Here is a 12,784-nt window from a genome sequence, read left to right as displayed (position 1 = left end):
AAGTTCGATAGCTTTGAGAGCTGTGCACTTGGTGATCCAACGGTGGATTCGTGCGAAGGAAGCTTGATTCCACTTTCGCGTGAAAATTCAACTCGTCCCCATCATCGACTTCTCGTTGAGCCGCTTTACAGATGGGTTGTATCAATAATAAAATAAAATTAATAAAAGAAAAATAGGAGTCGGTGGCGGCCCCAGCGGGGTCTCCTTTCTTGTAATAAAAAAGCAAGCGAGGTTATAGTTTTTAACCTTTTCTTGCTCCTATTAGGAAGCGAGGGATATCAAATGGCGAGGGTTTTGGCCCTTTCTACCTCCGCGTCGCTGCTCCCATCTCGACTGGAACCCGCCAAAACCCACCACCACCAACTCTTCCTCCACGGCGAATCCGGCGGCCGCCGCCGCCGCCGCCACCGCCCTAATTCGCCGCCGTCTCCGCCCGTCAAGAAGACGAAACCCTTCGGATTGAACCAGATGCCTCTCCTCTCCGCACCCAGATCCGGGGTATATCCATCGTCGCCATCCGTTTATCCCTTCGCCATTTCTTATTTTGCTTCAGATGGATTGCTTGATCCCTTTCTTTTGAATTGTCTGGCGGAGTAGGTTCGTGCCCAAGCGCAGGGGGACTACACCCCAGCTTCTTCTGGCGACGCAGTGGATTCGGATGGTGCCGAGGAGGCCTTCACCTGGTCTTCCGTCATTCAACCGTGAGCGCCGCGGCTTCTCTTGTTTTCTCTGCGAACTTCTTATCCTGTTGAATGACTAAAAATGGTTGCTTTTGTTTCAAATTGGTAGATTTTTGTTTCCGGCATTGGGGGGCCTCCTGTTTGGTTACGACATTGGGGCTACCTCTGGAGCTTCCATCTCTTTGCAAGTAAGACAAGAATGTGTCGAATCACTGATTTACTGTTAATGCCTCGTCCAAAAGCTTTTTTTCCCTGCAAAAAGATTGACCGTGTGAATTTGCTGAGGTTATTTTATCAGGGATTCCAATGTCAGTGTTTATGTAGCATTTTCTCATAGTGTCGATTTCTCCATAGTCTGCAGAGCTTAGTGGGACTACCTGGTTCAATCTCTCAGCTGTACAGCTCGGGCTTGTGGTAATGTGTTGGACTGCTTTTTTAGGTTGTCGGTGTTATATTGCATGGACTTCCCAAAATTTTAATGGATGGGTTGCTTAGTTCATTTCCTTAATTCTGTTGGGATTCAGGTCAGCGGCTCCCTTTATGGAGCTCTTGCTGGCTCCATTATCGCATACCCTATTGCAGATCTTCTTGGTAATTTTTTCCTGGATGCATACCTAATTTTTTACCCTTCTGTTAACTTAGTAGTTCGGTACTTACTCCTTGGAATTTTGTGGCGTAGGAAGAAGAAGAGAACTGATCACAGCAGCTGCACTGTATTTGGTTGGTGGCTTGATCACTGGATATGCACCTGACCTTTTTGTTCTTATTATAGGTCGATTTCTTTACGGCATCGGTATAGGTCTGGTGAGTAAAGCCAGCTTGATGCTCTTATCATGCCTGCCAATTTTTGTTGAAATACTTATGCAGGAAAAATATGAAAAAGATCATAATGAATATGTAAATTTATCTCAATTATTCTTTCTATACAGATTAATAAGTGACAAAAGGACAGAAAAGATAGAACATGTACAAGTTTGGCTTCCTAAAGAGCAAAATCTAAGACATTTTAATCAGTCTTGATAACCTAGAGCCTTTAGTCCAAAAAGAATCATAAGTAACAAAGAACAGTATATTCACAAATTAATTTAAGTGAGCAAACATCATTTAGAGATTCTTCGCTTCATTTCTTTTTGAACTTCCCATCATAGTATTAAGGGGCTAAAGTGCTAGTGCTCTTGTATAATTGATTTTTCCCCAAAGCAATCAATCAATCTCAAACAAGTGAACTGGAGTTGAGACCACAAACCAACTTAAGCTCCATGTGATCCAACAAAGTAGAAACTGTGGCACTGTCCCAAATCAAGTGTCATTATACATACATGTACTTTACTGTCTTGTATAATTAGTCAATATCCCACCAAGAGGGCTATCCAAACATGAAGCCCCTGTTTTGAGTGGTATCATGGTGTTCTTCACCTTCATTGATCTGGTAAAATGAAATTTCCCATTAGCTACCATATTTGAAAAGCATCTAGTTAAAAGCATTTTGAAGTGGTTCTCAGCTTTAATTTTTAATCTTTGATGTTGTCATCGACATTTCTGTTAGCCTATAATGAGAAGCAAATGTGTCATTTCTACATCCATGTTTTCAGAGTTTTTAGAGAGCAACATTCTAAGTCCACCAGCAATACTTGGAACCTACTGCCTATCCCAAAACTTTTTGGCTTGTAGAGCACATCTTAGATGATATTTTGCTTAATCTGTGCATAGTGTCATGTAGTCCAAAATTGGAGAAATGTAGATAACTTTCAGCAATCATCAAGTTGTACATGCATTATTTTGGACTAAGTTCGTAAGGCATTTGGAAGAAAATTACTGCTAGTATGACTTTAAGATGAGTTCGTTATTCTATATCCGCATTCATTATCCTTCTCTAAGTGAAAATTAGCATTATATCATGACTATAATAATTGAAGTTGAGGGACTGTTATTTTGCTTATGTCTAGCCTACCCCATGCAATAATACTCATATTACTTAACATTTTATGATCTATTCTTTGAGAGCCTGAATTTGTATGAGCTTGTATGACTCGTCATGATGCCCCTACCACAGGCTATGCATGGTGGTCCTCTCTATATTGCTGAAACTTGCCCTTCACAGATACGTGGAACATTGATCTCTCTAAAGGAGCTCTTCATTGTTCTTGGGATACTGGTATTATTTTTATGTTTCTAGACTTACAGCAACACCCCCCACCCCCACCCCCACGGTGTCGAAAGTGAAAAAAAAAAAAAAAAAGGTTTCCCATTTAGCTAAGTGATCATTGAATTTATATGCAGTTGGGTTACCTTGTGGGTAGCATTCAGATTAGTGCTGTCGGAGGATGGCGTTACATGTATGGTTTTAGTGCCCCAATTGCAGTTTTAATGGGGATAGGCATGTGGTCTTTGCCACCATCTCCAAGGTGGTTACTTCTCAGGGCGGTTCAAGGTAAAGGATCCTTGGAGGAATATAAAGACAAGGCTATCCATGCCTTAGGAAAACTAAGGGGTCGTCCAGCTGGTGATGAAGTATCTGAGGGACAAATAGATGACACTCTGATCTCCCTGAAGGCTGCTATTGCTGAACAAGAACAAGAAGCCAGTTTCTGGGACATGTTTGAAGGAGCAAGTTTGAAGGCCTTCATAATTGGGGGAGGATTGGTTCTTTTTCAACAGGTGTTGCTTTATTGACCTCATATATCAGATACTTTTTTAGTTGTTTTTTTCTTTTTTTTTTTTTTCTTTTAGCCTGAGATTTTTTTAGTGCTTAGTATTTTACTTCAATAGATTGCTCTTAATTTGTATCAATTGGATTATGAATTTGAATTTAGAGATATGATAAAATTCCTGTTGCTAAGTGAATTAGAAATTTTTGACAGATAACAGGGCAACCAAGTGTTTTATACTATGCTGCTTCCATTCTTCAGGTATTTAATTGAACAAGAACTTTTATGTTGTTGAAAGCAAAAAAGGCTTTGGTAATTACTGTTAATTTGATTCTGTTATTAACCATCATTGCTGGATCTTTTTTGCAGAGTGCTGGATTTTCAGCTGCTTCTGATGCTGCAAGGGTTTCAGTTGTGATTGGGATCTTTAAGGTAAGGTTGATAATTTTGTTCTTCTCATGTTGGCCTCATGCTTGTCCTATTCATACTTGACTAGCTTAATGATGTGATCCTGTGTTCTATGTACAAAGTTTGCAGATTCCATTTGATAACTGCTCTCCCTCTTATATAGAATCATTGGGCTGATGATTTGTTACCACTTTGAGTTTATAAATCTTCCAGGGTGTGGAGAAAAAATAATCACATCAAATATATTTAGATCACACACAAAGCTGCAAAACAAAATGGAAACTAGATTTGATCTATGTTACCCATGCCCTATGTTTTACTCCAAATTATCTACATTTGATACTCAGGACTAGGTATGGGTATGGCACATGGGTATGGTTCAGCAAGAGAAGGACAAGAAAGAAAAAGGATTAGAAGGATCTGATACTTCTAATTTTAGTAATCCTTTAAGCTCTATATTCATTCCATTCTCTGAAATGAATTGACATGGGGTTCGTATTTTGCCTCTTTAACAGTTTCAATATGAGTACTTCTCTTCACTTTATCTTTTTATTAGTTGTGAAAGAATTACCTTTCTTGTTGTTTGTGCACTTATGGTATGAGGTTTGTTGATTGTTTTGAGGAAAAGAGGCTTGTTGGTTGTTCTATCACAATTACACGACATCATTCATACATTATCATGCTCATAGGTGATATTTCTGCTATTTATGTATTTCTTTGCCACTAAGGGCTCTTCTCTTTGTTCATTTTGTTTTTTATGGTCCTTACCCAATGCTTAAGATGTAAAGAACTAGTGTTTGCGTTGCTTATGAAATAATAGATTATCTGCTCTCTCCCTGCAGCTGCTGATGACTGGGATTGCTGTTTTAAAAGTTGATAACCTTGGGAGGCGTCCTTTATTGATAGGAGGTGTTGTTGGAATTGTACGTATTTGTCATTCCTTCATGATTTTGTACTTTGTTAACCATTTAATATCATTGAGTTCTCTAGTGATTTTGGATGATAAGAAATGCTATACCTGCTCTTTTTTCGGAATACTAATTGCATTATGTGCACCAGAAGCTATGTCAAGTAATAATTCAAATTGCTCCCCCCACCCCCCCAAAAAAAAAGAAGAAAAGAAGAGCATGATTTAATCTCGTTAATTTCTGAGTGTAGGTGCTTTCATTGTTCCTCCTTGCTGCTTACTACAAAATTCTTGGAGGTTTCCCTCTGGTTGCTGTCGGTGCTTTGCTTCTCTATGTTGGTTCTTACCAGGTAAAATATTATGCACAGTATCATAATAGTCTATGATTGCTAATTTAATTCATACATGATTGCTTTCAAAATGCTGTCAGAGGATGGGATATCTCAGTTACCAAAGTGATGTATCTTCCAGTCTATTTATACTATACATATAAGTCATGTATCAGGATAAACTACATAAGTGCAACCCCCTGTAGAGTTAACTTTATTGTTGTATTACTGAACATGCTATATTTGCATATGATTTCTAGGTATCTTTTGGTCCAATTAGTTGGCTGGTGGTCTCAGAGATTTTCCCGCTTCGTACAAGAGGGCGTGGAATCAGTCTTGCAGTTCTTACCAACTTTGGCTCCAATGCATTAGTAACATTTGCCTTTTCACCATTGAAGGTATTGATACTCGGAAAATTCTTTTCATAAGGGCCAGGATTGCCAGCTTATAACATATAAACCAGTAGGCGGGTGACTTGAGTGAAGTTTAATAATCCTGAACATTTTCATATTTTAGTGATGCACCTGTTAAGATCCTGTCTGTTGCAAATTATTTATTTGATTGTTAGGATCATAGGACTGTATAATGCGCTATCTGATTAGATGGTTGATGCTATTCATAATACATTTTCACATGGATTCAAGGTTATTGTTGATGCAAGCGAACCTTCTATGATCTGTTTTCATTTGTTTATATTAGCTACAAATAGAGATGATTTCATGTTTAAACGAAGCTTCTTACATTATCAACTAAAATATATGTTGCATGGAGACTCATATACGGTATTGGCATCTTGCAGATATTGGATTTGGGTCTTAATCTTGCAAAGAAACCTGAATTTGGCAATAACAATTCTTTTTCTTAATGCTTAGCAGTTAGCACTAGTTTTTTGTTAAAATGAGTTAGTAGCTCTCCTACTTCAGCCAAATTAGCCAATCATTCTAGTTTTGGGTGGAAATTTACAGTTTATGCCATCTTACATGTGAGAAAGAAATGCAGTTAAACTTTTCCATCTGATGTTCTTGTGCATGTTATGTATAGAAGTAGCTAATGAAATGCTATCACCAATCATAATGTTCTTTGGTCATTGCCTTTTTGAACGAGATACTAACATACAACAGAGTGCTGTATCACTTTGCAATGTCAAAATAAAAGAATGAAGATGCACTGATAAACATTGTTTGTTTAGCCTTCTCTTTTACTGGGATTATCCTGTGTTTTGCATCTTATTATGCAGGAGCTTCTCGGACCAGATAATCTTTTTCTCCTTTTTGGTGCTATTGCACTGCTTTCACTTTTATTTATACTCTTTTATGTTCCGGAGACAAAAGGCTTGAGTTTGGAGGAAATTGAAGCCAAGATATTGAAATAAAGGCCTGCATCTTGCCTCTTTTCATGTGAGTTGCTTCTAGTTAATCAGCAGTATGTGTAAGTTGTATGCTAGTCATGCATTGTCAGTAGTATTTCTGTTATTGATTTGCCAAAATAACTAGTTATATGCCTATTTTTTTTGCTACACATAAAATCACCTAATAAAGTTTATTGTTGATTATCATCTTTTGTTTTAGCCTCCTTGTGAAAATTTCTCTTAGTATTGTCAATTTATTATACAAACGACTGGAGGGATATGAATACATCTGTTAGAAATAGAACTGCATTGATGGAGTGAAATGTGCTTTTGGTGTTTTATGTGACTAGAAGGCGAATTTGTGAGAAATGTGTATAAAGTAAGACATTATTTGTTAATTTAGGAATGTGGTATATAAGTAATTTAGATGGTATAGGCATCTATAGTGAGTAAACGATCAAATTGATGAATGAGTTCATTGGTGGTCTTTTTTGCAATTATTAGTCATAGAGTTTCTTATTTTATCAGCATAGGTAGTGCTCCATCTTGATAGTATTAATTCAGAACGTCAACTGTGGATTGAACTGTCAGGTCTGATATGCTTGCTCTTGAAACTGCGAAACCTTCTAGTTGGAAATGAGGATAACAAGCTGATACTCCGTGGCTTACATGCTCAGGTGCCAGTAAAAAAGCCAAAGCTGTGGCACTAGTTTGCTTGATTTGATTTCCTTTTCTTTGAGGTTCCATAGCTTTAATATTGCTGTTCCGTCCCTTTTGATGTGACAGCTTTGATTCAGTCTAAGCAGCAGCATATGCACTGGGCTTAAAGCACTAATATAAACTAAACCTCTGTCGAAGGAGCTATCTGGTTGCTCAGGCCCCAAATCTACTTATACCTGCCAAAACTCAGCCAAGATTTATTTGCCATGATGTTGCTAGGCCTCTTTGAGCTGTATGTTTAAAGTAGTTACCTAAACTTAGGTTCGGTCTAAAAATAGATCCACGTGCCATATGTCCAATGTAATAATGATTCTTTGCTGGGTTTGGCTTTTCCATCCATTATGTGCTTGAACTGCATAAACTCAAGCAATATTTTTGGTGGCTTTTCAAACAACTTTATGGCGGGTAAGTGTAATACTACATTCACTTTCTCAATACTAATTCTAAAATTATAGGATCATCCCTTGCCAAATAGCTAAGCATGAACCATTGAACAAATGTTACTTGTCTCATTGGCCACGTTTCTCTTGTATGGGGTCTCTTGTCTCACTGACAAGACTTCTATATGAAGATTCTGTAGTCAATGCTATGCCTTAAATAATTTGGTTATATCCAGTGCTGCGGCCGTGTATCCGGTGCCGTGTTTTAGACTTGCTTATGCAGAGTTTAGTTCACCTTGCAATTCTGAGAAAGGATTGGTAGCTTGATCTGATGATGGATAGAAATTATTTCAAATGTAGTATATGGCTATAGCAGAATCTATTTGGCAAAGTCCTCAGATCTGGCGCTTTAGACTGACACTTTACTATGGTGATTGCTATGGAACTTTTCTGCTGCTTGAAGTATTCTAATTTGATAGATAAATTTCCTTTCATTCTGACATTTGGAGATCTGTGCTGCATTCTGTTTTTGCCAGAATGATAGCAGGCTGTACGGTTAAAAAGAGAACCATTTTCTAACTGTTCCATATTTTGAATTCAATCAGTTCACAGGTATGGTTCTTCCTTCTGTTAAGGTGGAGACGAATGCTGTCAATTGAGAACTGGTGTTGCGAGGAAATATGTGCAAGAGCATGGTAGTGGGAATAAGATCAGAGTGGGTGGGAGAATCGGGAGATGTACAAATTGATGATACAAATGCATGTATGAACTTGGACTAAAATTTGTCAACTTTTAAGGAGAATATTGAGTCGTAAATTACATGTATTTGCCCTCATCTTTGGTACATCTCTGTGTACATTAACTTTTTTATAATTATGAGTATTTCTTTTGCTATCACATCTTGATAATAATGATCATTTAGGTCAATCAAAAAACACAAAAAATAATGATCATATAGGATTTCTTGTCGGCATTACACTCAGCTGCACTTTAGGACTACAATAGTAGCCGAACGTTTCAGTATTTATCGAAATGATTTAAAATGTAGCATTTCTAATCTGTGAAGAACCACTTAAGTTAGCAACGTGTTAGATGTCATATCCATCATGCTAAGATCATCATCCAAGCTTCATGTGATGATCCAAGATTAACGTCTGTGTGCATGTGTGTGTACGTGCACACAGGCACGAAAAGAGAGAAGCCGGTTCAGGTTAGAAAATTTACCTGGTGAAGAAACAGCCAAGGAATATTGGGCCTCCATGATGCTGGTGAAGATATTTAGCAGCGCATTGCGACCAAACAAAGGGCAAACGACTTAACGTATTGGGCCTCCATGATGCTGCCACGCCTCATTAAGCGCCATTTCCAGTTTGGGGCCGTGCCTTCTATCCCTCCACGCGTCACTCAGCGACAGCTCCATCAAGTTCGCCGCATGATCGGTTCCCAGTTCGGGACCTTGCTATCAGCCCTTGCACGTCCATTGGTGGACGCAGTTGTGGAGGTCGCCCCTCGCAACTTACAAGCCACAAGCAACGTCCAGCAGGAAAGCGCTGAAGGATTACACATCCGAGCTTCTTGTTGCACTGTCGATCCTGCTAACCTCCAGTTCCGATCTATTAGATCAATGGTCCCACACTTTGAGGTTGAGAAGGAAGCTTACAAACCTCTCCAATTATCACTGGAGAAAGAATCAAAGGGAAGCCACAGCAATCACCGTCATACTACTTAAAAACCAGGATCAGATAAGTGGGTTTGGGTTGTATCATTTGCATGAAAAAATAATTCATCGTTTTTTTTCATGATGTGAGCCATTGGATTGCACAATAGCTACTATAAGATTTGTGCTGGTAGATGAAAGAAAGAGTTTAGAGTACTTTGAGATACATGTAATGTATGATCCAATGGGATTGATGTCGCCAAACTATATATATATGAATGGTATAATCCGGACCCTTGATAAGTTATCCTAGTCATTGATTTGGACTGCATGGTGCAGCATTACAGATTAGGTGATTGGCATGGGATAACCCTTCTCTATTTTTTTAATATATATATATATATAAAAGAATCATGATGAGAATACTGCCAAACAAGCATCAAAACAGAATCACTTTCAACAGGAGAAAGATGCCTGCTAATGATTCTCTGAACGGAACATATATGGGTGCCAAGTAATTGGCTTAATGCTATTTTGCAGTTGTTCAGCAGAGTGTTTTAAAACTCGCAAGCGGGTCAACTCCTGATCATGTTTTCAAGTTGGGTGATAGGATCTATCACAAAAATATTTATTTTATTAGAATGATAATTCTGAAAAAATAATTTTTTTATTTTTTCTCTCACCTCAGCAGAAATATGATTGAGCAGGGAGGGAGGATGCGGAGGGGGTGGTTGCTCAAATCTTTTACATTTGTATTTTTTTACTCGATAAATTTAAATTTATTATGCAAAGCTATTATAAATAATCAATGCGAATTAGAAAATATGATCACTAATAATTTAGAAAAAATATCAAATAGAGCAATTGACAAAATAGTCTCCACATAACAAGTCACATATGTCCTCGTGTAAGCTAGTAAATAAGACTTCATCCTCCAATTATTATGCCTCACGGGATATGAATTGGTCCCTAAAAATGGTGAGTCAAATAACTGGTTATGGTAGATATTGTAGGGTCATATCATCTCAGTCAATGTCCTCAGGACTTAGGAGCTCTCAGATCGACAAAAATACCGATGTAAGTCTCAATTGTGGATCTCATTAAAAGACCGATCTCATTAGAAGTCTGATCATATCAGAAGATTGACCTCATCAGAAGCCCGACAGCTGAACTTATCGAAAAATAGATCTCTTCAGAAGTCTGATCTCATCAGAAGACCGACAGTTGAACTCATCAGAAGGCTGATCTCTAACAGGTAGCAGTATCAGAACACATCAGCCTCATATCGATTTGCAAGTCAAATATTTCTCGCCAACACTATATAAAACTAGATCGGTTAATTACTGACTTGATGCTATGACAACTGACCTGTTCGGTTTACATTAGTGGGACATCAGTTTTAGCCAACCTCTCACTCAGCTAGTAAGACTTCAAGTCAGTTATCTTCCAGCTATATTACAATTGTATTACAGCTATGATATAGCTATTTCTCAGCTCAGGATAGTTTACAACCTCTCTACAGCTGATTATTCTATTATAACAAATTTTAGATGGTTATTTATAACCATCTAACAAACTCATAACAGCCTAACAAACTTTTCTAATGACCTAAGCAAACACCTTCTATATAAGGAGGGTAGGGTACTCTTCGAGAGATAAGTCATAACTCATAGAGTCCAGACTCTACCAAACTCTTTTCAATTCTCCCATTGAAGGAAATCTAAATTCTTTCTATTCCAATTTATACTCCTTGATCTCTAGTTCTCTATTTTTCATTATTTATTCTCAAGGTCCTAACTGATTTAAGCATCAGAGGATTCTAAACCAGAGGGTACTCCATTAATTTTAGGACTTCTTTTGTAGGATCATTCATGGTCTTCATCGACTTGACCTTTAGCAGCTCTCTAGTTCAGTTCAAGATCAATTTGGTCATCAAGATCAATCTGGTCATCTCTCCTTCGAAGCCTTACAGTAATAGATTGACACTAGAAAAAAAGGGCTTGTCCAAAAAATTTTGTGAAAAATGGTAAATCGAAGAGCACAAAATAATTCTATACTTTCGCTGTCTTCTCCAAAAGGCATATCAGAAGCAATCCCATCTCTATTTGTAGTAGATCCATAATAATTTAATCTTTTAGTTCAATAAGTCCAAACTGTTACTGCAACGGTACAACAGCTCTAACATACCATAGAATAACAACAGGCAGTCTTTCAAGAAGCTCTATCTCAGCATAGTTAGCAACCAATCCATCACAATCCTCACAATGATCACCATCCCACTCAGACTGGTCAATCTTTTGGAGGAGAATCTATTTCAAACAGAGAGAGACCACGTTGGGAGGAACGTCTTGAATAGAAGATTCAAGATCTTAAAAAGAAATTGATAGAAGTACAACTTGGGGGTCACTCCCAGAGTAAGAGAGATTTCAATTTGTGATTTTCTTTTTCTCAAGAAATCTTAAATGAGCTGATTCTTTCTCGAACAAGATACCGATAGTAGAATCCTTTGATGCTTCCACTGATCCATTGGATCACCTTGAGGGATACAGAGCCCTTATGAGACTTCAAAAGGTGTCTGGTGCCCCACTTTGTGTTGCCTTCACCATTACCCTCAAGAAGTCAGTGAGGATATGGTTCTCTGGACTCCAATCAGAGTCTATCTCTTCTTTTGAGCAATTGATAAGACTGTTTGACACTTATTTCGACAACAATTGATATCATCTAAAGCATACAAATTGTCTCTTCTCTATCAAGTAACAGGAGGGTGAATCTCTCCAAAAATACGTGGCATACTTCAACATCACCACGTTGGAAGTAAAAAACTTCAATGAGTCTGTCGTAATATCTATTTTGAAGCGAAGATTCTGAAGCAACTATCTGACCTTCTCCCTCAATAAGAATTTTCTGGATACTTATGATGAAATGCTGACCCAAGCTTGAAAGTATGCTCAGATAGAGGAAGAAGAAAACTTGAATCGATAGGCAAAGAAAGAAAAAAATAGGAACAAGTGGCCTTATGAAGAGGACCGTGGAGATCAGTAAGGAAACAACTTTGGCCGACCTTAGAAAAATCTGAGATCAAGAAACCCATCTCAATGTTTTGACACTTATACCCCTAGCCCCTCCTTGTGCTCAGATCCTGATGAAAATCGAGGTGTAGGGATATCTTCATCGGCCTAATCCCATGAGGACTCTATGGGCGAAGAAAGATAAAAGAAAGTAATATCACTTCCATCGAGACCATGGCCATGATGCTGAAGAACACCGACAGCTCAAGGATGAAATCGAAGTCTTGATCTGCTAAGATTACCTTGGCAAATATGTTTGAGATTGGCCAAGCTAGGCTAATGAACAGCATCAGAAAGTCGATATTGATGTCGAGCATAATCAATCTCCTGTTGGGGTCATCAACATAATCTCAAATCTTGATGGAGATCGGGAGACAGATAAAAGTTCTTTCCTGAAAAGATAGTGCACTGATAATGAGTCTTCAATAAAGTTTTCTTCAATGTCTCAATTCTTATCCAAATGAGATCAGATCTCTACAATCAAGTTAGAGCATCATCTACCATTCAAATGAGATCGATAAAAACTCAATCAAACGAAGATGATATAAAAAACTTTGTCCCAATGAGATTGATGAAAATCGATCAAATATGGACAATATAATATATCCATCCAAACAAGATCATGCGGTCCGACCAAAA

At 38.0% G+C, this 12,784-nt stretch overlaps 1 protein-coding gene across 3 annotated transcripts; it reads left to right on the top strand.

Moving 5' to 3' along the window:
• Positions 1-244: 244 nt before the first annotated feature.
• Positions 245-8,264, top strand: LOC105034371 (D-xylose-proton symporter-like 3, chloroplastic). Of its 3 annotated transcripts, XR_830141.4 has the most exons (16): positions 245-498; positions 598-701; positions 790-868; positions 1,035-1,094; positions 1,205-1,271; positions 1,360-1,484; positions 2,734-2,835; positions 2,961-3,338; positions 3,542-3,589; positions 3,698-3,760; positions 4,579-4,659; positions 4,895-4,993; positions 5,233-5,370; positions 6,210-6,369; positions 6,912-6,997; positions 7,107-8,114. XR_830141.4 is itself a non-coding variant. In XM_010909505.4 (15 exons), exons 1-14 carry the CDS (start codon positions 283-285, stop codon positions 6,342-6,344), a joined length of 1,695 nt encoding a protein of 564 aa, XP_010907807.1. In that variant the 5' UTR covers positions 245-282; the 3' UTR covers positions 6,345-6,369; positions 6,912-8,114. The 3 variants fall into 3 exon arrangements, 2 of the variants coding, with proteins under 2 accessions (XP_010907807.1, XP_010907806.1); XM_010909505.4 differs by having other exon boundaries at positions 6,912-8,114; XM_010909504.4 differs by lacking the exon at positions 6,912-6,997 and having other exon boundaries at positions 246-498; positions 8,026-8,264.
• Positions 8,265-12,784: the final 4,520 nt, after the last annotated feature.

This window comes from Elaeis guineensis, chromosome 10 (assembly GCF_000442705.2).
Source record: "Elaeis guineensis isolate ETL-2024a chromosome 10, EG11, whole genome shotgun sequence".
NCBI classification, from domain to species: domain Eukaryota; kingdom Viridiplantae; phylum Streptophyta; class Magnoliopsida; order Arecales; family Arecaceae; genus Elaeis; species Elaeis guineensis.
Note: the sequence above shows the minus strand (reverse complement) of the source record. Positions and strands in the feature narration are given on the sequence as shown.

Excerpts from the sequence above, each read along its gene's own strand:
- LOC105034371 (XM_010909504.4), top strand. The coding sequence starts at position 283 with ATGGCGAGGGTTTTGGCCCTTTCTACCTCCGCGTCGCTGCTCCCATCT. Across the intron at positions 2,836-2,960 it reads TCATTGTTCTTGGGATACTG|TTGGGTTACCTTGTGGGTAG; the intron begins GTATTATTTTTA and ends ATTTATATGCAG. Across the intron at positions 4,660-4,894 it reads TAGGAGGTGTTGTTGGAATT|GTGCTTTCATTGTTCCTCCT; the intron begins GTACGTATTTGT and ends TTCTGAGTGTAG.